Source organism: Panicum virgatum, chromosome 2N, assembly GCF_016808335.1.
Source record: "Panicum virgatum strain AP13 chromosome 2N, P.virgatum_v5, whole genome shotgun sequence".
NCBI classification, from domain to species: Eukaryota; Viridiplantae; Streptophyta; class Magnoliopsida; order Poales; family Poaceae; genus Panicum; species Panicum virgatum.
In genome coordinates, this window is record NC_053146.1 from 6,515,425 (window position 1) to 6,541,849 (window position 26,425).

At 44.4% G+C, this 26,425-nt stretch overlaps 1 protein-coding gene across 1 annotated transcript; it reads right to left on the minus strand.

Moving 5' to 3' along the window:
• Positions 1 to 2,232: 2,232 nt before the first annotated feature.
• On the minus strand, positions 2,233 to 14,253 carry LOC120659545 (DNA (cytosine-5)-methyltransferase 1B). Its single transcript, XM_039937721.1, has 14 exons — positions 14,116 to 14,253; positions 12,578 to 12,688; positions 11,362 to 11,401; positions 6,661 to 8,131; positions 5,013 to 6,495; positions 4,695 to 4,859; positions 4,415 to 4,610; positions 4,220 to 4,331; positions 3,993 to 4,140; positions 3,704 to 3,901; positions 3,325 to 3,603; positions 3,082 to 3,243; positions 2,769 to 2,987; positions 2,233 to 2,672 (listed from the first exon to the last, which is right to left on the minus strand). Exons 3-14 carry the CDS (start codon positions 11,393 to 11,395, stop codon positions 2,511 to 2,513), a joined length of 4,629 nt encoding a protein of 1,542 aa, XP_039793655.1. The 5' UTR covers positions 11,396 to 11,401; positions 12,578 to 12,688; positions 14,116 to 14,253; the 3' UTR covers positions 2,233 to 2,510.
• Positions 14,254 to 26,425: the final 12,172 nt, after the last annotated feature.

Consider the following 26,425-nt stretch of genomic DNA (forward strand, 5'->3'; position numbering starts at 1 on the left):
GTGTGATCTGTATGGTCCAGTAATATGCATAACAAACTACATATGTATGGAGTACAATACTACCACCTGTCATATATGCTCTGCTCTGCTCTGCTCTGTTCTGCGCCAACAGAGAGAGATATTGTGTTCGTAGAATGTTTATGGAATTGTCATATAATCTGTAGTGATAGCTCTGATCGCGGCAATATGTAAATTCTTCTTTTTCCCTCAGATTTGCACAAGTACTACGCCGCCCGGGGCGTCCTCAGCTTCTGCCGTCGGGCGGATCCACGACGTCGCGTTCCCGCACGCCGGCCGCGGCGCGAGGTGCGTCGGCAGCATGCGTGGGTGGGCCGGCCGGTGGCCGTGATGGTCGAGAGGAGGGCGCAGGGCGCCGCGGGCACCGACACCATCCACGTCGTGCACCCGTAGTGGTGGCTCGCCGGCGGCGAGGCCGGAGGGGAGCTGGTGTTCGTCCGGGTGGACCGGCGCTGGCGGCTCAGCGACAAGCCGCGGTTCCTCCACGTGTACTGGTGGGGCGAGGTGGTGGGGTTCTGTTCTGTCGCCGGCCCAAGACCTCCGGCGGCCGCGCGCTGTTCCTCGGCCGCTGCGGCGCGGCGTTCTTCGCCGGCGCGCGGACGCTGCCGTGGTGCGCCGAGGACTGCATCTGCTTCACCACGTGCAGTCGTGCACCACGGCGGAACGAGATTCACCACTTATTAGCTTCCGCCCTCTCTTCACCGCCCGATCGGGAAACAACGGCCAGATCTGCACGAACACAAACAGTGTCGAGCTACAGGACCAAATGGTCAGGGCGTCTACGACATGGACCCACCTGTCTGGGTCATGCCGTTCCATGAGTAGATTTGTTATGAAATGTATATAAGCAGTTCTAATTTTGTTTTCCCTCTCTTCGTCCATTTTTATGGTGTACAAAGATTTATATACATGCTTAGTGTATAGAAGTTGTATGAACAAATTCATATTTCAAAGACTTCTATTATGACCTTGATTTTTTTAATAAGGGGTCATATATTGCAAGAGAAATTGATGGTTCAAGTTCATCTCTAAAGATATTTATAATCCTTAATCGCCTATGAATTTTGTATATTTCAAAATATAGCACAGCTGATAAGTTTTTTGCAATAATAAAGGGTAAATTACATGAGTAACTTCTTTACAATCACATATCTATGGGCACATCAAGAAAAAGCTACACCTAGTTTGTCTTTTTTTTCCCTGGTGACAGATGGTTTCTTCGATATTGCTAGTCTTGCTCTAATAGTTTTTTTCAGCTTTTCTTTGACTCCATTTGCAATGACAGAAACTTTTGCTTAAAGCACTTGCATACAATTATGAAGTATCTTCCTTTTGATAGCTCGAATTTGTATAATTTGCTTTTACTTCCTCTGTCTTATGATTCAAATTTATCTAAAAATTAAGTTATTTTGCCACATTTAATATGTGCACATACATGCAACAATCAATTAATGCTAAATATAGCTATAAATAGGAGCAAACAAGATCATTTTAGTTCTCACTAATCTATAGTAGAATTTGTAGGACTTACTCCCTCCGTTCCAAACTATAAGTAATCCCAAGAATTTTGGAGAGTCAAATCATCTCAAAGTTTGATTAAAATTATAGAGATAAATACAAAAATTTATAATATCAAATAGGTATATTATGAAAATATACCTAACAAAGAATCTAATGATACTTAATTGGTATCATAAGTGTTATTACTTTTTTATATAAATTTGATCAAATTTGAAAAAAATTGACTCTCCAAAATTCTTGAGATTACTTAATTGGTATCCCAAGAAATTTACACGGTCAAAATTTTTCAAATTTGACCAAATTTATATAAAAAAATAATAACACTTATGATACCAATTAAGTATCATTAGATTCTTTGTTAGATATATTTTCATAATATATCTATTTGATATTATAAATCTTTGTATTTATCTCTATAATTTTAATCAAACTTTAAGATGATTTAACTCTCCAAAATTCTTGGAATGACTTATAATTTGAAACGGAGAGTACTTTTTAGGATGGAGTATGTTCTAGCAGAATAAATTTCACATTGCAAGTTGCATCACAACGACAAAAATGACCATTCATATTGCAGTCGTGCTTTCGCTGGCACTGCTGTCTAGGAATGAGAAACAGATGGACATGTACTCAAAAAAACCTATCTCTAAGATCAGAAAACGACAGTGTTCATATGAGCACGGCGACTGAAAAGACAATGAACTTGAGGGACTATTAAATACCTCTACCCTGAATCAGGGTGGCAATCAACACTCATTTAGCATGTACACTCTTGGGGGGGGGGGGGGGGGGGGGGGTCACGCGGCTAGGATAAAACCGCAACAAATTCGCATAGTTACTACAGTACACATTACTCTGTTCTTTGCTGTTTCTAAGGTAGGATAACCTCAGCGCTCAGCTTCATGAGTCACGGGAGGGTTCTCATAAGGTAGGACAACCTCGGCGCTTTGCTTCACAGGTCACCAGACTACTCATGGTGCAGCCGCAGCCACACCAGCCTCCTGACACTTGGCGTCAACGGCTTCCTTCAGCTTCCTCCCAAGGGCGTAGGCAAGAGGCGGGGGCACAGCGTTGCCGATCTGCCTGTGCTTGCTCTGAATGTTGCCCGCGAACTCATACCTGTCAGGGAAGCCCTGCACGGCCCAAGATTCAATCATGTTAAACAGAGAGAATCCTGAGCGTCACTGTCATTCCTTTGCAAAAATGGAGATCAGTGTCCAGCAGTGTACCTGAGACCGGGCGCATTCACGGACTGTGATGATCCTGTCCTGTTCAGGGTGGAAGCACATGCCGACCTTGCCCATTGGTTGCGGATCTGTGACAGATGTGGGGAAGTTGCCCTCCCAGTCCAGCCTCCCGTACAGACCCTTCCACTGATTGTGTCTCTTGGCAGTGTTCGGCAGGCACCAAGGTATCAGGTCTGCCATCTGCCCATTTGACAGTTTCACCTGTGAGCATAGCAAGAGAGTTAGTATTCCATGGACAGCAGGAAGGTGTCCAGCAACAGAAACAGAGATGCAACAAGAGAGTTTAGAACATTACCTTCTCGTCAGGCAGGTCATGCCAGTCACAACCTGGTCGTTTCGGAATGTGCTGGCACCTTATGAGGTTCAGCTCATTCATCTCCTTGGATATGTGATCATTCAGTGTCATCATATTCCCTCTAATCTTTTTCTGGAACCAAGATACAGGCTCACCTCCATACTGCACAAGATAACAGGGAGCTTATTTAGCATATAACTCTCAGAAAGAAAACAAAAATGGATGGGTTGGTGCAGTAGTTACCTCAAGTGTGAGTTTGCTGGCACCATTTTCCACTTTAGGAAGATCCCCAATTGTATCTCTAACAGTTATCGCTCGGAAAGGCGCTCCACCAGCGGTGCTTCTGGCAGCTGCGTAGTATTGGCCATCAGGCAGTGTTATCTTCAGCTCAGGGCTAGCAAACACATGCATTGGCTCTGGCCAATCAGGAAGAGTCTCTCCAGGTGCGGCAGCCCAAATGAATGCCCTTTTCCTAGACTGAGCAACACCAAACGCCCCTGCTTCTAGAATTCCAAAGCGGACCTAACCAAATGGCAAACAACTTCTAATTATACAGATCCAAATCACCACAAAAAATGTAGGCTATAGGTCTTAGTAGACAATGAATGAACAGAATAAAAACCTGATATCCCATCTCCAGAAGAGATGCAACTGCTAGTCGGAATGTCTGCCCTTTGTTGAACGAAACAAAATTCCGAACATTTTCTAAGAGAAAGAATCTGGGTCGGAAATACTCTGCAAATGAGAGGAATGCTAGAATCATCTCGCACTGAACTTTGCTCCATGGGCTTTGGTTGAATCTATTCATCCCAGAAAATCCCTGAGAGAAGGGTAGCAATTCAAATAACTAATCAACAAAACTGAACAGAGTGACTGATGATGATCTGGCTTAAGTGTAGATAATAACAAACCTGACACGGAGGACCACCATTTATGAATTCTACTTCACCAGGTACTGGAAGGTTACTAATGTTCTCTTCAGCAAGTTTCGCTGCTTGTTCAGCAGCTTCAGAAGTTGAAATGCAATCATCAGTATCCCCACATTTATCCATAATTGCCCTGCATGATCAGAGTATTTTTCATGTACTCATGTCCAACAACAAAAAAATAATAATGGCATCAAACAATTTGCACTTACTTTAGAATCACATTGCAGTTATTTACAAACACCACAGCCTCGGGATGATTTTTGCTAAATGCTTCACCAGCAGGCTCCTCATATTCAATTGCCCATTTTGTAAAAGATACACCTACATTATTGAACAATGAGGAAAAGATTTGTTTGAAAGTCACCATGTTCATGTTATACAGCATCGGTGGTAATAATACATACCAGCTTGCTGCAGCCCTTCTGATAAACCTCCACAGCCAGCAAAAATGTCAAGAGTTGCTAGACGGTTCTCTTTTGGCACATCAACCCATTTACCTGAATCTACTTGGTCAGTCTCACAGATCTGCTTCCCTTTGTTCTTTTTCAAAGCACCAGTTGTTTTTTGCACCATGGACATGAACTTAACATTTGGAGGCAACTGCTCCAAATATGCAATACACACTCAGTTAACTGTCAAAACTACCACTTACAGAATCAGAACAGAAACTTAGATACAACTAACCTGCTTGAGGGCTCCAGTGGCACGGTCATAGATAAGCTCGCAGAAAAATACATGTTCAAACATCACTGGAAGGTCTGAACTTGGCAGATCATTCTTCTTCCTAACCTCACATTTTCCCTCTATCATATCCACAGGAACATCAATTATATCTTCACTATAGTAGACCTGAATCAAGCAAACAAACATTAAAAAGAAAGAAAACAAAATTTCCCTTCTCAGAACTCTGGATTTTGCTCACACATGGTTAAGGATAGAAAGTAGCAATGGTTTTTAGAATAAGATAACCAAAACATATAAGAAATGGTAAAAGCAGCAAACCTCTCTGATGTCGGATGCATAAGCTTTGGCTGATGAAATGTCATCTGGTCTGTAAAATCTTCTAGCACTGATTTTTGTTGATGCTGGATCGAGCTTTTTAGATCCTGCTCCTTCAGGGACGGCCAATAGCTGGCAAACTGCATAAGGCTTTAGGCCCACATTTCTGCCAGCCTTGAAGGTTGCACGATCCTCATCTTGAGAGAAAAAATCAGGTCTCATGTATAAGAAGTCATTGACATTATATGTAACCTTTCCATAGATGAAGCTGGTCTTTGAGAGCACTTTCAATTCGTCAGAATCTGGCTCTATGTGATCACAAGAGCTACATACACCACTACCAAGACCCATTTTATCATGGGGAAGGGTGAAGAAGGCACCCTTCTCAGGCCAGTATAAGCTTTTGCAGAAATACTCCATTGGCAGGCCCTTTTTCTCCCTCTCTTCTGCTTTTGCCTGCTCAACTTTATCAGCTTCAGAATTCTCTTTTCTATAAGTGTGACCCCAAGGCCTTGATTGGATATCAACAGTCACCAATTCCTTGATGTCATCTAATTTGAATTCTAAGCAGTCATTGGTTAAGAAAACCTCCCTCTCATTTGCAGCATTGCCGAGAATCGTCTGTGAACCTTTTTGTAGCATCCTTCCATGAACCATTTTTGCACCACCATTTTTCTGAAACATGTACTCAATAAAACAGATGACTGTTTCTCCTGAATCATCTTCTAGTGCCACTGTTCCTCCAACAGATATTCTGAGCTCTCGAACGTAAGCACATTTGTATAGAGCTTCGCCAGATGATGTTTTCCCAGATATTTCACCTTCCCATCTAATTTCTTTACAGGATTGTGACAGCAACTTCCGGGACCGTGTGGATAGTGGAGTCTTTGAGATCTTTTCCTCTTCAATCTGCACCTCATCTTCAGCATCCTCATCTTCATTTTCTTCTTGTTCATCATCAACTTCTTTTGTTTCATTTCCATCTCCCACCTTGGTATCTTCAGGGAAATGATGTGCATAGTAATCGCTCCAGATCCTGTTGATCAACCTGGTTGTTGTTGCACGCATCACCTTTCTTCTTGATGCTGGGCCCATTGCTGCGCTTGGGTTCAGATTCTCTCCCCTCATTACTTGAGTTTTTTTCTTCATAACTAACTTTGTATGCCTCCTCTGTTCCATCTTCAATAAAAGCCCACTGACAAATGCACTCCTACGGATAGTCTCATCTGGAAAATCTGCAAACTGCTGGAGTATTATCTGTCCATGTACCACAATGTACCTCTCAACTAGTGCGATGTTTGACGATATAAATGCTGGGTCCCCTTTGTCAAATTCAGATACTTTTTTGATGACATCAGCAAAAGAAAGCTTTGAAGCACGACTTTGCTCTTTTAACAGGGTGATGATGCTGACAGCAAGCCTTGCTGTTTTCAACACAGGCTCACACCATGGAGCATATTGCTTAGTCGGTTGGCGTAGCTTGTACCTGCAATCACAAGTTGAATGTAAGTTAATAGAGTACAAATGAAAGGGAACTATAAGCTATGGCCAAATGGTATGTAGAATCCAGTGACAACCGTGACAATACACAGTTAACAGTTGCATATTGTAGTGTGCTGAAAGAAAGTGGCTGAGGTAGTGTGGTATTTACCAGGCCACATCAGTACGAATGGTTATACAAATCATTGAACCACCAAATTCTATAAGCCATTCTTTGATTGGGCTTAAATAAATAGGGACTCCTGCATCTGATTGGTCAGCTTTGCTGGAGGAAGAAGATGATTTCGCAGACTCAGCTGTAGAACAGCAACTGCCATCATCATCTCTCATGAAACCAGACCCAAAGACAACTACATCATTTTCTGCTCCTGACTTCATAGGGATTAATTCCAAAGATATAAGCCTGGAATCTGCATTGTACAGAGCCCAGTTATTGAGAATCCTCACTGGCACATCATCAGAAAATATGCTGTCATCACTATCAAATATGTATTCATCCATTTCTTGGTTAGCTGGTTTATAATATGCAGGAAGAGGATAGTCATTGGCAATCTCAGCTTCACTAATTTTGATGTAGACATTTTTCTGGGATGGTGTTCCACGTCTACCCCTCTGTTTCTTCATCATTTTCCATTCTTCTTCTTGTTGCAGTAACCTAGCTAATTTTGCATCATCATCTTCTGCTATCTCTTCACACTCTGTGTCCTTAATTTTCAGACTTGAATTCGAGATGTTGGATGGCATCTTGGTCAATTCCACCCTCGATTTGCACTGATCTCTAAGAGCAAGAAGAACTGGCAGGGTAGCAAACTTTTCATCATCATTGCCTGATGTACCATCCAATCCGACAAGTTGATTGTATACAAATTCCCCAATGGAGATCACCAAATCTTTGCTCATGGTCCCACTATATCCTTTCATGGCATTAATTGAACGAACAACACTGGCAAGTAATTCATCCAGACCCTGGTCAGGATTCCCACCAGCTGATCTTGTAAGCTTTTTGAAAACTTCAACACACACCTGAGCCTTTTCATAGAAGTGGTCAAAATAAGATTTGTAATTGCTTGCTGGTTTCACACATTCATAGTCAGCAACATCTGTTGACACCCAGACTACAGGAGTACCTTCATCATAACCAGAAATATTCCAGTCCTCAATTCGACCAAATCCTTCACAGCGTACTCCTCTTTCACGCTCTTTTTCTAGATCATCATCCATGGGCATGATAAGAGCTGTTATGAAGAAGTCATCAATTTCTGACATTTCAAAGGGTTGTGGATTCCCTTCTGCATCATGCAAGATGAAATCAATCAACTTCCGGCAAGGTGGTGGATCTTCTGGTCCAAGTTTTGTCAGATTGACAGCATCTATTTCTTCCTCCTCCATACGATTCTTCTTGACCTTGACAACAGATGTTTTTTCAGATAAGCGTATGGATTTCTCTTTGAAATCAGAACAGGCTGCTGCTCTCCTCGGTCTCTTGCGGGTAACATGCCCATCACCGTTTTCGACTCCATGGTGCACCTCTTGTGTTGTATCCTGAGATCCATTCTGCAGTTTGCTGTTTTCAATGGATTTCTCTTCCTTCATTTGCGGCTTTGCTCTGCACCTTCTTGTCCCTGTAAATTGGTCGTTCAGCATATGAATCAACAATATAGGGAACAAACCTTATAATAAGAGTACTAAACACATTGGGAAGGATAAAGAATGCAACATACAGGACTCAGGACACAGAGATACAGCACGCAGACACACAAATTCAACCAAAGGGAAGGTTTAATGTAACTGAATAGATTTAAGAAACAGAATAAATGCTCGCCAAACATCAAGCAGTTATAAATGCTTGCTATCAATGACTAGAAATTATAGGCTGTAAAAAGTCAAAGTGCAGCAACAGAAAAATATTTAAGACCAAAGACCATTCAGCAACAAATATATGAAACTTCTTGACTACTTACAGTATATAATTAATGGTGCAAAATACAGCTGCAAATAGCACTTCATTTATCCAATCTAAAACTACATGAGTCATGATATTACATCAGGAAGCCATATTCTGAAAGGTAGACAGATATTCAGCCAAACCAAAATTTAAGAAAGAAATGTGTACTTCTGTAAAAACCATTGGAATGCCGCACAGAGCCTACATGTTCAATCTACCAATCCAACCTCCAAGAAAAGAAATATACATTGCAACAAATGGTTTGCATAATAGTTAACAAACTCACTGTACCCCTGTGTTTATAATAGTTGTAATAATGTGAATATCAACCCCAATAGTTCATGTGAAATTCGGAAACGAAAATGTCTTGTCAGTACTTATCATTTGCCTAGAGAAAAATTCTGATCAGTTGGCACTACCAATAAGGGTGGATAAATGTGCACATAATTGTCACGCACTTTACAGCCAAGTTGTAACCAGCATTACATGGACACGGATGCAGGTGTCAGTGTCCAACAAGGGTTCAGGCATCCAATTTGTCATTTTTTTTGGGGGGGGGGGGGGGGGGGGGGGGGACAAGGCAAATACCACTTGGGATCCAATACAGGTGCGGGGTTTCTGACTCGGCAAAAGAATTAGGACACGTGTATCCAGCTAACTGGTTGTTACACATCACCAAAGCCCAACAGTTGTTCTTAACCCTCGTCGCATATGAGCAGTTAGGTAGGCCATGTATGGCCAAGATCTTAGGGGAGGGAGAGACAAAAAGTTAGGGCAGACATAGTAGGGACAGGAATGACAGCGTTTCCAGCCACCTAGAACATGAACCGAAACTTCCAACACACCTTGGGAAGGACAATCAACTCCGCATAGACATCATTTACCTTGCATGACATTGGGCATTGGTCCTATAAGTTTTTTTAATATTTTTTGATAAGTGATAAAGTCAGAGGTGCGTGGTGCAGTCGGAACACAGGACAGGGGAGGCTGGTTCAGCACGCTTGTGTGGGCACCATGCATCCCACCTGTCTGATAGGGGAGAAGATGCCTGCGGAGCTTGTTTTCTAGTATTTGCGCGGGTGCAGGTTAAACATGCAACAACAGGTACCTACTTTAGTTCTAAGGAAATCAGTGGGATCTAGGGAAGATATGAGAAAGCAATGAAGAATGGCATGGCAGGAAACCAAGATGGAGAAGAATCTTAGAACCTTAGGGAAGAAGAAATGTCATGGTTCAAGGTGGAGATCAGTAGATGCCTGCCTCAAAGTTTCATGACATCAACAATGCCAAAGCTTATTACAACACAGCAGAGGATTGAACTCTAGTGTAAGACAAGGCAGTATGTGCTGGCCGGTTGTATGATGGGCAATCAAGGGAACTTATAATTCTATGAATAGAAATATACACAAACAAGAAAACAGTTCTAACAGAGATGGAGTGGTAAATATGTTTTAAAAAAGTAAACTTTTATGGTATTAAAAAGTGACAGATTCTTTTACTGGTATATAACTTAACTATCATTCTTTTCAGTGACGCAACCACTTTTCCTCAAAAATACTATATAATAGGAAACATTTTGACAAAAAAACAAACAAAACATTGATCAGTACCCAGAATGAAAAGGTAAACATTTATATTAGTTGCATAACGCATTCAATCTAAAAACAATTAAGTAGTCCTAAATTGCTAGGATCCAAACAGAAATTAAATCAAGATGACTTTGGAACTGCAAATAAAAAAATGAAAATCTCAACGTAATTTGAGCTAACATCAAAGTTGATTTTCATGAGAAGAATTACGAAATTTGTTAAACCAGAACTAAATTTGTTTTCTGAATTCAATTACTGAACAATTGAACCTGAATATTATAATTTCCGTCAATGCATAAAATTTCTGTAAAAATAAAAATAGATTCGATTAATCTAAATGAAATTTCCTCATTATCTGTGAGACTAATTTAATCCACTACCTACATTGTGCTATGCGTTATGATTATATCCACTTTAGAGATTTTAGGTGCAGTAGCAGGGTTTGGCATGAAGCTAATGCTCAGGTCTCAAAATCCTCTGCAACAATAATACTACTGCAATAGTTCTTTTTCCCTTTCGATAATAGGTACCACAGAGCATATGGTATCTGCGTTTGCCAATTCTTCCTTATCATAAAAGATATCGCATAAAGATTCCTTTTGAAGAATAAATTCTTAGAAACATTTCTTACGCATATATAAAGTGGCTTATCATGTGGTTGTTACACTGGTTCATTCGTCAGTGAATAGTGAAGCTATCATTATCTAGTTAACAATTTGGCTGAATCACCATGCTAACAACCATATGTGCCAACTGGCAAGTGCTACTTCATGGCTACTACATGTTGCTCCATCCCCACCAATGATGGATGTGCTCACCATTGTCACTATCAGAATCACACTCCAAAGCTTTTCATTGCCTCCTGATGCACCTAGAATGGCCATGGTTGCTACATCTAGTTGAGTATGATAAGGCAAGTGAAACAGGGAGATTTCGAGTGAGACGGACACCTCAACAACATGTTTCATTGCCACTGCCCCAACTACGCACAAGCAAAAGTTGAAGAAAGTAAACAGAATCCCTTGATATATTGAGCCCAACGTAATACTACATATGCAAAACCACTGCCAGCTCTGAGGGTGAAATCAAAATGTTTTTCAAACTTTGTCACAGCAGGTGTAACAAATACCAGGTTTTGCATGGTGCATTTTGGACTTCCATAAAAGTAGAGGAGTAATCAATTGAGAATAAAACCATACATATTACAGCATATTCCTCAAAACATTGTGTGAACAAAATCATGCCATACACTTAAACATTAATAGTATAAACATTGAAGCTGTCCAAAACAAGTAAACTAGATAATTAAGAACTAGACCTGTGGTAACAGGAGATCGTGGAGTTTTCACCATGTCTTCCTGTAAAATTTTAACATTAGTCAGCCATGTCAAGAACTAGCAAATAAATGCAGGAAGCCCACCAGCAGCACAGATATCAAGGAAATATGTGGAATAACCAATAAGCAAGACAAGTTATAAAAAAACACAAAGATAAGGGGGCATACTTTTATACAGCTCAAAGCAAAAGTGGTGTAAAATGGTTTGACCAGGCAGAGTCAAGAGTTGGCTGTTTTCATCATATCAGAGAAAGTGTTCATTTGTGTTTAGAATGGCATGCAGCAAATATATAAATACAACGTAAGCCACAGTTTTTATTGAATCAAGCAGCATACTATACTAATAGGGTCCATAGATGGTTAAGCTATAAAGTCACAGCAATCAATAGCAGGATAACTTCCTTTTTAAAAGCTTTTGCACAGAATTCAAGCACACAAGGTTGCTATAATATACATTATGCTCTGGCAACTAAGTACATCTACTGCTTTGAGTGGAACTATAACAGGTCATATAACAGATTGTTGTCAAGTCATTCTCAAGACATGAAGGACACACTCAATATTAACAGAAGAACTTGCACTAAGAAACAGAGACGTGTCATCCTCTGCTGCTCTGCACCCTAAGCTGTGTAGAAGCACAAGACTAATCACTTACTAACAGCCATTATCTAGAAAAATCAAAAACTACAAAGCAATTTAACAGTGTTAACCAAAAAATGGTATGATTAGTGCCAAGATAGAAATTATACTATCATGAAAGTAGCTTATAGCTAATGGTTCTCCATTTGGTATTTCTCATGCCCATGGCAAATAGGCAAGTGACTTGCAAGAAGAGTAAGAATAAAAATCAGTCTAACCATAGGAACTGGGAATTACAACAAAACACAATATAGTCGCATTAGGTTATCTATTGGAATGGCAATATTACTCAACAGCCAACCATCATCATCACAAATCACAAGCAAGACCAGCCCCAGAAGCATTTAGTGCGTATATTTGGGACAACCTCTAAACTGACATGTAACAGATGGAGTATTCCATTGTAAACATTTGATATAATCAAAGCAAATAAAGCACTCACAGAAAGTTCACATCACTGTTGGCAAACCCAAATCCACCATGTCTAAATAGCACAGCAACAAAAATCACTGAAATAGCTCAGCAGCTTGAAGAGATAGAGAGTGCAAGGTGCAAATACCGAGGAGAATGAAGAACAAAATCACCAGCTGCGGGCAATTAGCGGCAGGATACTGGGGCGGCAGGTGATTGTTGGGGAAGAACAGCAATCCCACGCACAGATCTGCTGCTCCTGCACCGCAGTAACATTTGAGAATATCAGAAAGTGTACACCGGTAAATGAGAAAAATATCTACTTAACCCGACACTAGGAGCTGACAAATAAGGCGAAAGCGACGTGGGCACTATTACCAAGGAAGGTGGGATGGGCAAAAGGTTAATCAATTCAGCACCGAATCACGACCCCTGAACCTCCACTCAACCACTCAAAAATATCTCTCAAAACAACCTTCTAAACCTCAACGGAGAATTTTTTTTTTAATGTAACCTCGACGGAGAATATACCGCATACAAGGGGAAAGGACTATACGGTATTACCCAATTACAGATAAACAGCCTCTGGTGGTAGCAGCAGGGGACTCTGCAGCATTACAACGGCGCACTGTAAACAGGGGGAGTTGAAACTCACTCTATATATGGAGGGAGTTTCAACTCCCCCCGTATAAGGGGGAGCTGTGGGGGGAGCCGTTGGACCGCTCGCTCCCCCCAAAGCCCCCCCTACGTAGGGTGGGGGGGCGCTTTACAGTGCTAAGAGCCTGAAGCAACCCCAAATTGGCAGAGTTAAACACACTAAAGCAACACCAAACCATCATCCCTAAACCTCCAAACCACCCAAAATATCTTCACAAACAGTCTCCTAAACCACTATACGAAGAGCTTATACGAAATTAAAGGGCGGGGAAGGACTACACAGGTAGCTCTTGGCGGCTGTGAACTTCACGGTACTTAAGCAACACCCTAATCACAGCTCCGGCACACAGGACCGCCAATATAAACCTCCAGAGCTCACCAGAAGCAACAATGCGAGATGGGGTGGGGGAAAACCGGAGCAAAAATGGCCGAAATGGTACGCCACGGCTCCCGAGGCAACGGGCGCGTTAAACCAGCGCCACTAAATAACTGTACTAGTAGCGCAAAGGGGAAAGCGGAGCAAACAACGCGATTCGGATCACTAATCCAGCCCCAAATCCAGCGACATTCCAAAATCCCCCCACGAATCGGACCACCAAGGCACGTAATCCTACGCTCCTGCAGCACGAAATCCCCGCTAAATCGCACCAGCTCCGGGAGAGATTTGCCCCTAAACGAAGATCCCCAGCACGGAGCTGAGGTACAGGGACCATCCAGGCAACGCTCCGACGGAACTCTGGAGGCCGATTCCCCTCGAATCCCCTCCCGAATCGCCCCCATGGCTCGAGCAGCAGCAGCACCAAAGGGGGGAAATCCGGAAACCAATCGTCCCAAACGGCTAAACCCCACACCCGGACGGAGAACTCGGGCGGCGGAGTGGGCGGCGGCGCGGGGTCGCCGGCGAGACCACGCGAACCCCTCCTCGAACCGCACCCCCCCCCAACCCAACCCCAGCGACGACCACCGGAGCGCGCAGCCGAGAGAGCCCCGACCAGCCCCGCGGGCAACTAACCGAGGAGGCGGACTTACCGACGCGGCGGCGCCCTCGCCGGCAGCGCCGGGGCGAGGCGGCACGGGGGTCACGCGCGCGGCGGCGGGGGGACGGAGGAAGGCGACAAGCGGAGCGGAAAGGGGAGCGGAACCGGGGTCGCGCGCGCGCTCCGGTTTTGGGGGTCTTGGTTTGGGCTGTAGCCGCGGCGGCGAGGCGGGGAGCACGTGGAGAGGCGGGGCTGGGCGGGGAGGTTTTGGCGGGAGACCGGCGCCCGCGGCACCGAAATCCCAAAAATTTCCCGTTCGCACGGCCGCCACCCGCCCAGCCGCCCGAGCAGGGGGCGGGCGCAGGGGAACCAGGGCCCTCGCGGTCTGTTTGACAAAAGAGACAGGGAGGGGGTGGTTTTTCGAAATGAATCAGCTGATGCTGATGGGCATATTTTTTCGTCCCTCGCATGATTCTATTGGCCTTTTTTTTTTTATGCGCGCTAGAATCCTAGCGCTAGAAGAGAATCTTTTCTGCATGAAGGATTGAATAAAGTCTATTTGTAAAAAATTTTTAGGGATGAGTGTAACTTTTCGCGACGAATATAATGACGGTAATTAATCGATGATTTGCTACAGTGATGCTACAGTAATCATCCTCTAATCGCGCGGCCAAAGGCCTCATTAGATTCTTCAGGGTCACTAGCGCGGGGTTCTGGAGTTAGTTTTGTAAACTGACTTTGTTTGACACTGTAATAAGCGGTTAAAGTGTCACTATTCATTCGTGCGCTACAAAACCAAACGGGGCCATTGTCTTCTTGCATGTTTTCCTTCTTTTTCGGGGGAGGGGGGTACCGACTCCATTTCCTTGTTTCATTTTTTTAATAAAATCGTCCAAATCACTCTTGGAGATAGGTGTGAGAGACTTTTTGTAATGAATTTCATGCGCCAGATTTATTGGTATAGGAGGCAGAATCGCCATCCTTTCTATCTGATTTTCAAGAACAACCATCAAGCAGGGATTGTATCCAAAAAAAGAAGCAGGAATTGGTGGGTTAAGGAACTAATTATTGGTGCCTCGTTTTGCTTCTGCCAACTCATTGAGGTTATGAATTGATTTGTTCTAGTTTTATCATATTTTTCAAAAATCAAACGGTCAGGACTATGTTCCGTATTTTTTTTGCCCGTTGATGATTCTTGTTGCCATTTTTTATTTCATAGGGTTGAGATAAAGAGCACTACTAGATTTGTTTCTATATATTTCTTCGACCCATTTTGTCATTGTAAGCAGAGAACTAATCAATGAGTCGGACATCTGGCTCTTTCTTCTCACCCAAGTACGTTATGTCTTGTCGTTTTGTGCCGCAAGTTTGGCAGTCTCCAGAGTGAGATGTAAATGGTTAGGGCTGGATTTATCTCTTTACCGTGTGTTTGGTTGGGGGACCTAGTGGGTTGGATTGGTTCCATCCCTCGTTTTAGGGATGACTCCAACCCCTTTCATGCTTGGTTAGCAGGATGGGTTCGTTCCAATCTTTTGTTTGGTTGAAGGGATTGAAAAGTATAGAATGGATGGCAACTTAACACCGTTAGAATAGTCCCAACCAGGACCCACATGTCATCCACCAACCCCTCTCATCTTTATCTTCTTCACCCGGCACCTCGCCAGCAACGCCCACGCCTCCGCTCCTGGCCGGCGCCGCCCCCTCCTCCGACGCCTCCAGGCCGACGCCGCCCGCCCGTCGTCCCCTCCTCCGCCTCCAGGCCGGCGCCAATCGCCCGCCGCCCTCCTGCACCTCCTGGCCGGCGCCAATCGCCCGCCGCCCTCCTGCACCTCCTGGCCGGCGCCCCCCACCCCCTTCTCCGCCTCCTGGCCACCCCCCTCCGCCTCCTGGCCGCCAGCCGCTAGGCCTCCCCCTAGCCGCCGCCAACTCACCTCGTCCTGCCGCCGCCGGCTCGCCTCGTCCCGCCGCCGCCGGCCGCCGCCGATGCTCGCACGGCCGAGCTCGGGGCCGCCGGATCCACGCGCGGCGCCGGCCCGGCCTCTGCTCCTCCACCGCCGCGGCCTCAGATCCGCGCGCGACCGAGCTCGTCCGGCGCCGCCCTCCTCCGCCGCCCCGCTCTCCTCTGGCGGCCAACCCCGCCCTCCTCTGCCGCTCGTCCTCGCTGGACCGGCGACCGAGCTCGTCCGGCGCCGCCGGCGCGCCGTACCCCGGCCTCCACCGCCCGCCGCCGATGCGCCGGAGCCCGGCCTCCGCTGCCTCGCATCTTCCATCGCCCGTCATCGCAGTCTCCGTCAGCTCCGTTATTGCACGTCACGAAAAGTGGGTTCGCTCCAGGAGGTTCACTCCGTCCGTCGTTTTTCGAGGAATCGGCCGAACCCGCATATTGGAGGAATATTCCTTCGCGGAGCCAACTCAACCCTACTCAATTGCATCCAAACAGCTATAGGGATTGGTCCAACCCAACCCAGCTCGCTCCAACCCCCAACCAAACACACGGTTAGTTTCATCACCAAAGTGACATCAGTATCGAGTTTAGTTTAGAGTGCATTTGGTAGAGCTCCTAGATATGATTATCTGTTGCACATCCAACAGAAACTTTATCAAATAGTATTTTAGAGAGAAGCGATTCTCTGGTGATTCTATAAACTGATTATGTAAAATGAACTAAGAGGCTAGGAGTTGAAAAAATAGCTTCTTCTAATTCTGTTGAGTAATTTTCTATCCTGATTTAAAGAGTTTATGCTAAAGAATAAAAAACAATTATTTTCAGCCCGACCTGATCATTTATGGGCCGGGTTGGGTCAAAAAATCGACACTTTTTCTTTAGCCTGTACCCGACCCGACCATCGGACTGAATTTTTTGGCCCAAGCCCGACCCGTCACATGATTGGGTTGGGTTGGGTCGGGTCAAACTTGATTTTTTGTGTATAAAATTTGGGTCGGGTTTCAGGTCAAAAATTTCAGCTCGAGGCCGGCCTGTTTTTTTGTCAGGTCAAAAAAATTCGGCCCAAGCTCGGTCGACGCATTAATCAGGTCTGGTCGGATCGGGTTATTTTCAGGTTTTATCGGGTCTGGTAGCCCATGATCAAATATATTTTCAGCTACAGAATCACTTCTCTTAGAAAATCAACTCCTATAGAGTTCTTATTTCGGGTTATAGTTATTCCGATATTTTTGCACATTTACTGAGATAACACGTATATACATATAAGTTCTTTATGTAATAGGGATACTATAGTACCATTGGCCTTGGCCATATTAAGCTTGTCTCTAATAAAGTGACTGCTTGGAAGCATTCTTCTCAAAAAAATTGAGACTCCACTCCGAAAAATCTACTCCACAAAACAGCTCCACTCCACATATCTGAACAGCCCAACTAGGCCCAGGTCAGCCCAGCCGCCTCTCATCTCACTTCCATGTGGATCCCGCGTGTCATGTTTTTTCTTCCTACTCATTTCTATCCCAATCTTCTGCGTTAAAAGCTTCCTTTTGTTGGTTAGTGTGTGATTTTCTTCACGGTGTCCGTACCTCATCTCTCACATGTTAAGTTGCTTTCAATTTTGATCCTGGTTCAAACGCTTAACACGGAGGCGAGGGTTTGTGTCTATATCATTTTTGTATTCACCACAAATCCTATTTTTATTTTAATATAATAAAACTCACTCATGATGAAAAATATCGGTTTTGAGAGTCTTGTATATTGGACGGTCCGGTGTTCCAAAGACCCAACACACGATACCATTTTATCAAGGCCCAACGGTCCATGGATCTTCTTCACATTTAACCTCTTTTTTTTTACCCAATTCATAGCCACCGCATTAACTCGGTTCTGTCAAACTCTCAAGTTTCACCATCACACCCCATCCAGCCTGTAGGCCTTCATATGCCCCCCTACCATTAAGGCCTGAAACTCATACCTCAGATTTTAACCCATTACCCTCTATTTTTATTTACATGTCAGTTTGTCCTAAATCAAACTTAGCAAATTTTGATCAAACTTATAGAAAAAAAATAACATTTACAATACCAAATTTGTTTCATTGAGTCCCCTATAAAGTATATGTTGATAATGCATATGTTGCATATTATAGTAGCTGCTATATTTTTCTATACATCTGGTCAAAATTAATTAAAATTGACTTATAACCAACTTAATACGATATGCAAATAAAAATGGAGAGAGTATTATTTAGAAAAAAAAAGATTCTACCCCTACTCCACAACCATTAACTTTGCCGAACCCTTGCAAGAAGATGACCATAGTTGAACCGTGGTGCGAATCAGACAACCCAAGTTTGCATCAGGTGGAAAACCCACTCATAGAAATTTGGTGGGTGCTTTGCCACTTTGGTGTGTCGAAACACCCGAGCACTAACACTGATTAGCTTTTTCTATTTTCTTGAAGATTTCTTTTTGCTTGTTAATTAATGATGAGAAGAGACTCTCGTCGCTTTCTATTCACCGTCTCTTTGCTTCTGCAATTATTGCTGCTTGCAGAATATCCCAAGTTTATGCCATGTCTTTTCTTGGTGAGATTCTCTTCATTATTCGTTTTTTTACAGTATTCTCGTATGGTTATTTATTCGCTATTTTTACATTGGGACAGTGTACCTTCGTGAGTGGCGAATCTAGCTCAAAAATATAAAGAGGGCTCATATCCATCTTCTTCTTCTTTCTCCCTTTCTCTTCTTCCTCCTTCTTCTTCATTGTTTCATCTCAAAAATTAAGGGGGAGATTAGAGGGGTATCCATAGGTCTTAGGGAGGTAGGGGGGTTTAATCCCCCTAGCCCCCCTTAAATCGGCCTCTGCCTTCGTCACAGAATGCTGGGCCCACCCGACAGCCTCCTCGAATGTTTAACTTTAAGCGCATGGGTCATGTTGAGCTGATGTGTTTTTTTTTCGCGAACGCACCTATCTATTATTAAGAGGGAGGTTAGGCTGAGGCGTTGAGCATATAGTTCTTTACCATGGCAATATCTCTCAAGGAGACAAAGAATAAACTATTACTAGCGTCTTTGCGAATAAAACATCTCTAATTTATCTGTTCAACAACACACATGATGGAGATTCCGGTTAATAAACTCTTCCGCTCAATAATTAGTATAATAACAATTGTGTCAATTTCAAGATCTCACGCTCATTCTATCCTTCGAACATAAAGTTAGAACTGCTTCCCATGCGTCATCGATTCCCAACTTCGCTCGGAGCCCTAGCGCCGCCGCCGGCATCTCCCGTCTCCAACATCGCTTGGTCCTCCCTTCCCCTTCGGTGTCCCTTCGGTCTTAGGGAGGTAGGGGGGTTTAATCCCCCTAGCCCCCCTGTAAATCGGCCTCTGCCTTCGTCACAGAATGCTGGGCCCACCCGACAGCCTCCTCGAATGTTTAACTTTAAGCGCATGGGTCATGTTGAGCTGAGGTGTTTTTTTTTTCGCGAACGCACCTATCTATTATTAAGAGGGAGGTTAGGCTGAGGCGTTGAGCATATAGTTCTTTACCATGGCAATATCTCTCAAGGAGACAAAGAATAAACTATTACTAGCGTCTTTGCGAATAAAACATCTCTAATTTATCTGTTCAACAACACACATGATGGAGATTCCGGTTAATAAACTCTTCCGCTCAATAATTAGTATAATAACAATTGTGTCAATTTCAAGATCTCACGCTCATTCTATCCTTCGAACATAAAGTTAGAACTGCTTCCCATGCGTCATCGATTCCCAACTTCGCTCGGAGCCCTAGCGCCGCCGCCGACGTCTCCCGTCTCCAACATCGCTTGGTCCTCCCTTCCCCTTCGGTGTCTCACCTGAGGCCGAAGGGAGTGGTGATCCATCATTTTTTCCTAGTTTCTCCAGTAGATCGAGTCATCTAGAGTTAAAGTCTTCTAGGTTTAGAGTCTCTCCATGCCAAGTCTCTTGGTATTGGAGATTTTTTCCTCCTACTCCTCTCCGGAGACGGCAAGGGCGCAGGGTGGATTCGTCTTCTCCATGGCGGATCTGTTGAAGATGAGGGCGACACCGACGTCAACAACTTCATCGATTTAACGATATGGAGATTTGGTTTTCTGGGTGGTGACATCAAGGTGGAGATGATGCTGCCGTCATGGAATAATTTTCTCCGGTCTCTTCTCCGTTTTGTTGTGGTTAGATCTGACCACAATGAAGGACTAGGGAGAATATGCAGATCAGTCTTTCTTTTTCTTCGATGGCAGAAAGAAGAAGACGGAAGACACAAGAAAGAAGAAGTTTCTCCACTTCGCCTGCAGGAGTGTTGTCCGCCATTCGTTGGGCTTCTGTTCTCGACTTTGTTGCCGGGTGTTTGCCTGTGCACGCCGAGTGTTTGCATGTGCAGCCTTCTATACGAAGCGTCATATAGGTCTGGAGTTGAGAATTTAGACTATACAAGACTTTTAGATGATCAGGTTGTTTTCCAGCGTGCTTGTAACCTGATGATGTACTCAACTATGGTCTAATATATTTCTTCTTTCGTCTCCGCGGACGCCGCTCGCCACGTGCAGGCCGCTCGCCGCGGACGCCCCGCCGCCGCGCGGTTGCGCCACCACTCGCAGCCGCCGAGCGAGGGAAGGAGGGCGGAGGATGGTGCACCGGCATGTGGAGGGACTCGACGCCATGGAGGCCCGTCGGCGCCCGATCCGCTCGATTCGCGGCCAAGCTCGGCTCCGGAGGAGCCACCGGGGCTGGAGGAGCTGCCGGCCGCCGGTAGAGCGCAGGGGAGGCGACAGGGTGCGGGAGGAGGGGCGCAGGAGGAGGGGCCGGGATCCAGCAGAGCAGACCGATAGAGAGAGAAAGAGAGAGAGAATGGGGAGGGAGGGCCTCGGGTGAGGGGAAAGTGAACTGACGCACGGGTCCCACCCATGGTAGTTGGTATAGAGGAGAGGTATAGATGATAGATGAGTGCGGAGAAACTGAATATAGAGGAGAGAATATTGATTATCAGACAGAAATATTCCTTTTAGAGGATGGAAATAGAGTACCACAAGTGCAGACAGCCTAAGAGCATCTCCAAGAGCTTCTCCAAATTACAGTAGCTAAATTCACATTTAGCTAGTCATTTTGCTAGTAATTTAGCTTTTCAAGAGTTACAGTAACCAATGAACTCGTGAAATCCCTCTTCATATCCAACTTTTCATGGCGGCAGCAGCACCAGCGCCTGCTGTCGCCGCCGTCGATTCGCCATCGCCACCGCCTCCAGCGCCGTGGTGGAGGCCACCAGCAACGTGATTTTTTTTGAACGAGAAACATCTCTGCTTATATTGAAAGCAATAATGTCTGATACAACCAATTGGGGACACCAGTTAACCAGCAAAGTACAGGACAAACAGAACAGAAATCATAAGAAAGAAATGTCTGAACTCGACACTACGATAGGAGAGTAGTTATTCATCCAGCTCTTCAGAATCTCCACGCCAACCTTCAGCTTTCCTTGGTCAGTTGGCTTCAGTAGACGGCACCAACTCTATACAAAGGAGAGACCAGTGTAAATGATGTCAATTGGATTATTGTTGTTGACGGTCCTTAAGTCAGAAATAGAACCGTCAACTCCTGCATCTTTTCGTAACATTCAATCACCAAACGTAGTTGTAGGACTTAATTCTAATCAATTCCACGAGTTTTGGTGATTCTTGGTTTGCAGGCACCCATACGCAGAATAAGGAGAAAACAAGCACAAGACACAACAGAAACACACAAAAGACTTCATCATGTGTCACACTTACAAGAAGGGCCCATTTGACAGAGAAAACCGACGTACAGAGCCCCGGCACCGACATACACAAGATGGGGGCCCACCTGGCAGTGTCCAGGATGTAAGGCGGTGCGAGAGGCGGCATTCGGGGGTCGGCCGAACCGCGGGGTCGCCCAAACCCTCGTTGGCGTCAACTGGCCCAATCTTTGGCGGGAAGAACGATCCTATCCTCATAAGGCGGTTCCCATATGTTTCCATATTTATTCCTGGCGGGAACCAACCTCCTTGGGCTATAAAAGGAGCCCCCCTCACACCTCCAAGAGTCATTCCACCATTCACCATTCTCTCATCCATTCCACTCCCACACACCACTAGAGGAGAGATGTAGAGGGGCTCTAGTTGTAAGATTAGGCTAGGGAGTGTGAGAGGAGAAGCTCGGGAGGAGGGCCGGAGTTGTCGGCTTCCCTCTGCTTGTACCTCAATGGATATGAGTCTCTTTTGAGTAAGTATCCGAGTCTTCATCTACTTGGTGAGTTATTACCTGAGTTAAGCTTTTGTTATCATTTGTTTACGGGTTCATCGTCCGTTCTTGTGACGGTGCTCTGGTAGAGGGCCCTTGATGAAGATGGGTAACCCTGATCGACGCTAGAGTAGTAGTCGAAGGCGTAGACGTGGCGTTTAGGCCCTAGATTACCTTTGTTTGCATCGTGCTCCACAGTATTGCGGGGTAGACGGCAGGTGGTGACAGCCCTGTCTGTCCGCTACGAAGCTGCTTCGTGGTTAGTGCACTCCTCCCTGTCCGAGTATGGCGTAGAGCCACAAGCCGGAGGTCCCTAACAGTACCTGGGTCAGACCGGTGCCCAAAGTAAGCAAGTGAGAGCTGGTTTATCTCTCTTAAGTATCTCTTCTCTTAGATAACCACACTACCTAAAGACCACCCTTCTCTCTCTTTCTTCGGGTATACTAGTTAGAAGACCGTTACACCTCTGTTCCCTGAGGAAATACGATACCCTGAATACTCTCCGGGTGAAGTGCTACAACGGTATTTTCCGTGTGCTTGCATATCTTTTCTGTGAACGTTAAGAAATACCAACAAGCATTTCTGGCACCGTTGCCGGGGACGAGCTTAACAACTCCATTCCTAGTGATGCGCTAAGAAATGTTAACAATTACTTGGAAAGATTCTCTCGATCGCCATTTTATTGCTACTCTTCCAAATAGCCTAGTTAAAGCCTGCAAAAAAGAGGAAGCCAAGGCACGTGTTCGTGCCGAATAACTTGGAGAGCCTGCACCCTTGCAGATCATCCAAAGATGTTGGAATATAATCCTATCCAAAAGCATTACCCAAACAGGACCAGACAAAACGGGCAAGAGAGCAGGAGAAAAAAAATATGAGTGGTAGTTTCCTTTTGCCGACACAAGCAGCAGGAAGGATCCCCTTTCCAACCTCTGTGCTTAAGAGCAACTCCCGATTGCAGCTTATTGTGCGAGAGCTGCCAGAGGAAAACTTTGATTTGAAGAAGAAATTTTAATCTCCACATATTTTTAGAATTTTTAACACACACACACACACACACACACACACACACACACACACACACACACACACACACACACACACACACACACACACACACACACACACACACCTCTATGAGTAATAAATCTGTAAAAGCTTTTAGTAGAGAAATTCCTAGATCTGTCAAGAGCCCATTCGATATTGTCATTTGTGGAGGTGTCCAAATACACATCATTCAAAAGGGACATCAAGTGATTAAGCTCCATAGCCTCACTACTGGAAAGACTTCTCCTGAACTCAATATTCCAATCCCTAGAAGAGTGGAGATCTGCCACCATCGCATTAGGATCTCTGCACATGGAAAACAAGGTGGGGTACTGAACTTTGAGTGGAGAGTCCCCTATCTAGGTATCCAACCAGAAAAAAGTTTGGGCCCCATCTTTTACTTTGTGAATTGCACCCCATTTAAAGAGGTGTTTTACCTTGTGCAAACCCTGCCAGAACTGGGAGGCTCCTCGGGAATTGGATTTAAAGAAAAACTTATTTCTCATGTATTTTGCCTTTAAAATTTTATACCAGACTTCATCAGGTTGTTTAAAAATCTTCCAAATCCATTTAGTGAGGAGACACTCATTCATGATTAGAGTATTCATGATTCCTACACCACCTTGGTCTTTAGGTCTGCTCAGCATATCCCAATTTGCCATGTGATACTTGAAAAAATCTTGGGCACCTTGCCAAAAAAAGTTCCCTCTCACAGAATCCATTTTGTGGTGGAAACCCTTGGGTAAGAGCTAGAAACCCATAGTGTAGATTGGTAGGCTGGATAGACAAGAGTTGGTGAGAACTAGTTTACCACCAGAGGACAAGTGCTTGCCTTTTCAAGGGTCCAGTTTCTTAGCCATCTTTTGTTTGATGTGGGTGAAGGCTAGGGAGCCCAACCTAGAGTCAGATATTGGAATGCCTAAATATTTCATAGGCCAGACCCCTACTTTACGGTTTAGCATGTTTGCTAAGTTTTCCTTCTCCCACTGGTCCATCCCAAAACCAAAAACATCACTCTTGTGATAATTGATCTTTAACCCCGACAAACACTCAAAACAATAAAGGATTAACTTGAGATTCACCACCGATTGTTCTGAACCATCTATCATTATCACAGTGTCATCAGCGTACTGGATGTGTGAAATTTCCCCCGGAATTAAATCAGCCAAAATGCCCGTAATATGGTGTTTCAAGACAGCCTTGTCCAAAATGGTACTAAGAGCATCTGCCACAATGTTGAATAAGAGAGGGGATAGTGGATCACCTTGGCGCAAACCCTGATAGGTCCTGAAGTAGCTGCCTCTTTGCCCATTGACATTCACACAGACCCTACCACCCTGGACAATTTGCATGACCCAACTAATCCACAGTTCAGGCAAACCCTTGCCTTTCATGACTTCTTTCAAAAAATTCCATCTCACCTTATCATAGGCTTTTTCAAAGTCAATCTTAAGGATCAGGCCTCGCTTACTCTTAGTTGTCAATTCATGAACAACTTCATGTAAAATAAGCACCCCCTCTAAGATATTCCTCCCCTCAATGAAGCCAGTCTGATTGCCTCCAATCAATTTAGGAGCCACAGGAGCAAATCTATTTGTGAGTACTTTAGTGATGCTTTTATAGTCCACATTAAGTAAACAGATGGGCCTATACTGTTTTATGGTGTTTGCTCCCACAACTTTTGGCACCAAAGTAATGACCCCATAATTTAATCTTGGAATATCCAGCATTCCTTGATGTAAGTCTTGGAATAGTAACAGGTAATCATCTTTAAGGATAGGCCAGAAGGACTTAAAGAATTGGGCACCAAACCCATTTGGGCCAGGAGCAGAATCAGACCTCATCTCAGAAAAAGCAGACTTTATCTCATCCTCATGAAAAGGTTTGATCAACTTCAACTTTGTCTGCATCAGAGAGCCCCCATCTCCCATGCCAGAAGTTATGAGCTAGCTTCAAAGAGCTTTGTGAAGTTGATCCAAAAAGGGATTTGTAGAATTTAGTAACATGGGCCATAATTTCTTCCTGTGTTTTAATCTCCCCCTGGTCAGAATCCAAGGAAGTGATAGTATTCTTCCTTCTTCTTCTTCCATTAGCATATTGGTGAAAAAACCTTGTGTTGGAATCCCCTTCCAGAAGCCAAGTCAGGTCACCTCTTTGCTTCCAATGGATTTCCTCTTGTAGATAGATCTGCTCTAAAGTGTTTTCTAACTCATATCTTTCAATCCAGCGGGAATCTGAAATCTTCACAGTATCAGCTTCCCTATCAGTGGCCTCAAGCTGGGCTAAAAGGGCAGTTCTGATCTTTTTATTTTCTCCAGCTTGCTTGATACCCCAGCCTTTTAAAAACTGTCTAATAGCACATAAACTATCATGCCAAGCATTTAGGGAATAATAGTTTTCAGGCCTTCTTTCCTTAACTTCCTGCCATTTCTGGGAAATGAGGGTGGTAAAGTCTGGATCAAGCAACCATTTATTTTCCAAGAAGAAGTATCTTGGTCTGGAGGCCCCATGCTCTCCAGAATCCAAGATGATTGGTGTGTGGTCTGAGCCAACTCTGGTCAGACTCCAAGCACTGCAAAGGGGAAATCTCATTTCCCACTCAGTGGAGACCAAGAACCTATCTAAGTTCACCATGATTGGGTGAGACTGTTTATTAGTCCAAGAGAACTTGGGCCCAGATCTTTTGATCTCCCTCAGCTGATGGTCCCCTATGAAATTATTGAAAAGATACATGAGAGCTTGATCACAGTTGGGGGAACTCTTATCACTTGCCTCTCTAATAAGGTTGAAATCTCCACCTATCACCATAGGTAGGAGACAGTTCTGACAGATTGAGTTTAGCTCCTCAACAAACAAAGCTGATTTATCATGCTGGGCAGGGCCATAAACACAGATCATTTCCCATCTAAAGTTAGAAACCCTATCCCTGACAGTCATCTGGATACAGAACTCCCCCAGGGAGCAAGTCTCCATCTCCAAGGAATCTACCTTGATTCCTAGTAAGATGCCTCCAAATTTTCCTCTAGCTGGGAGCCAACTCCAAGAAAAAGTTAAGCCCCTCGAGATTTCTTGCAGGAGACCAGTGGAGAAATCCT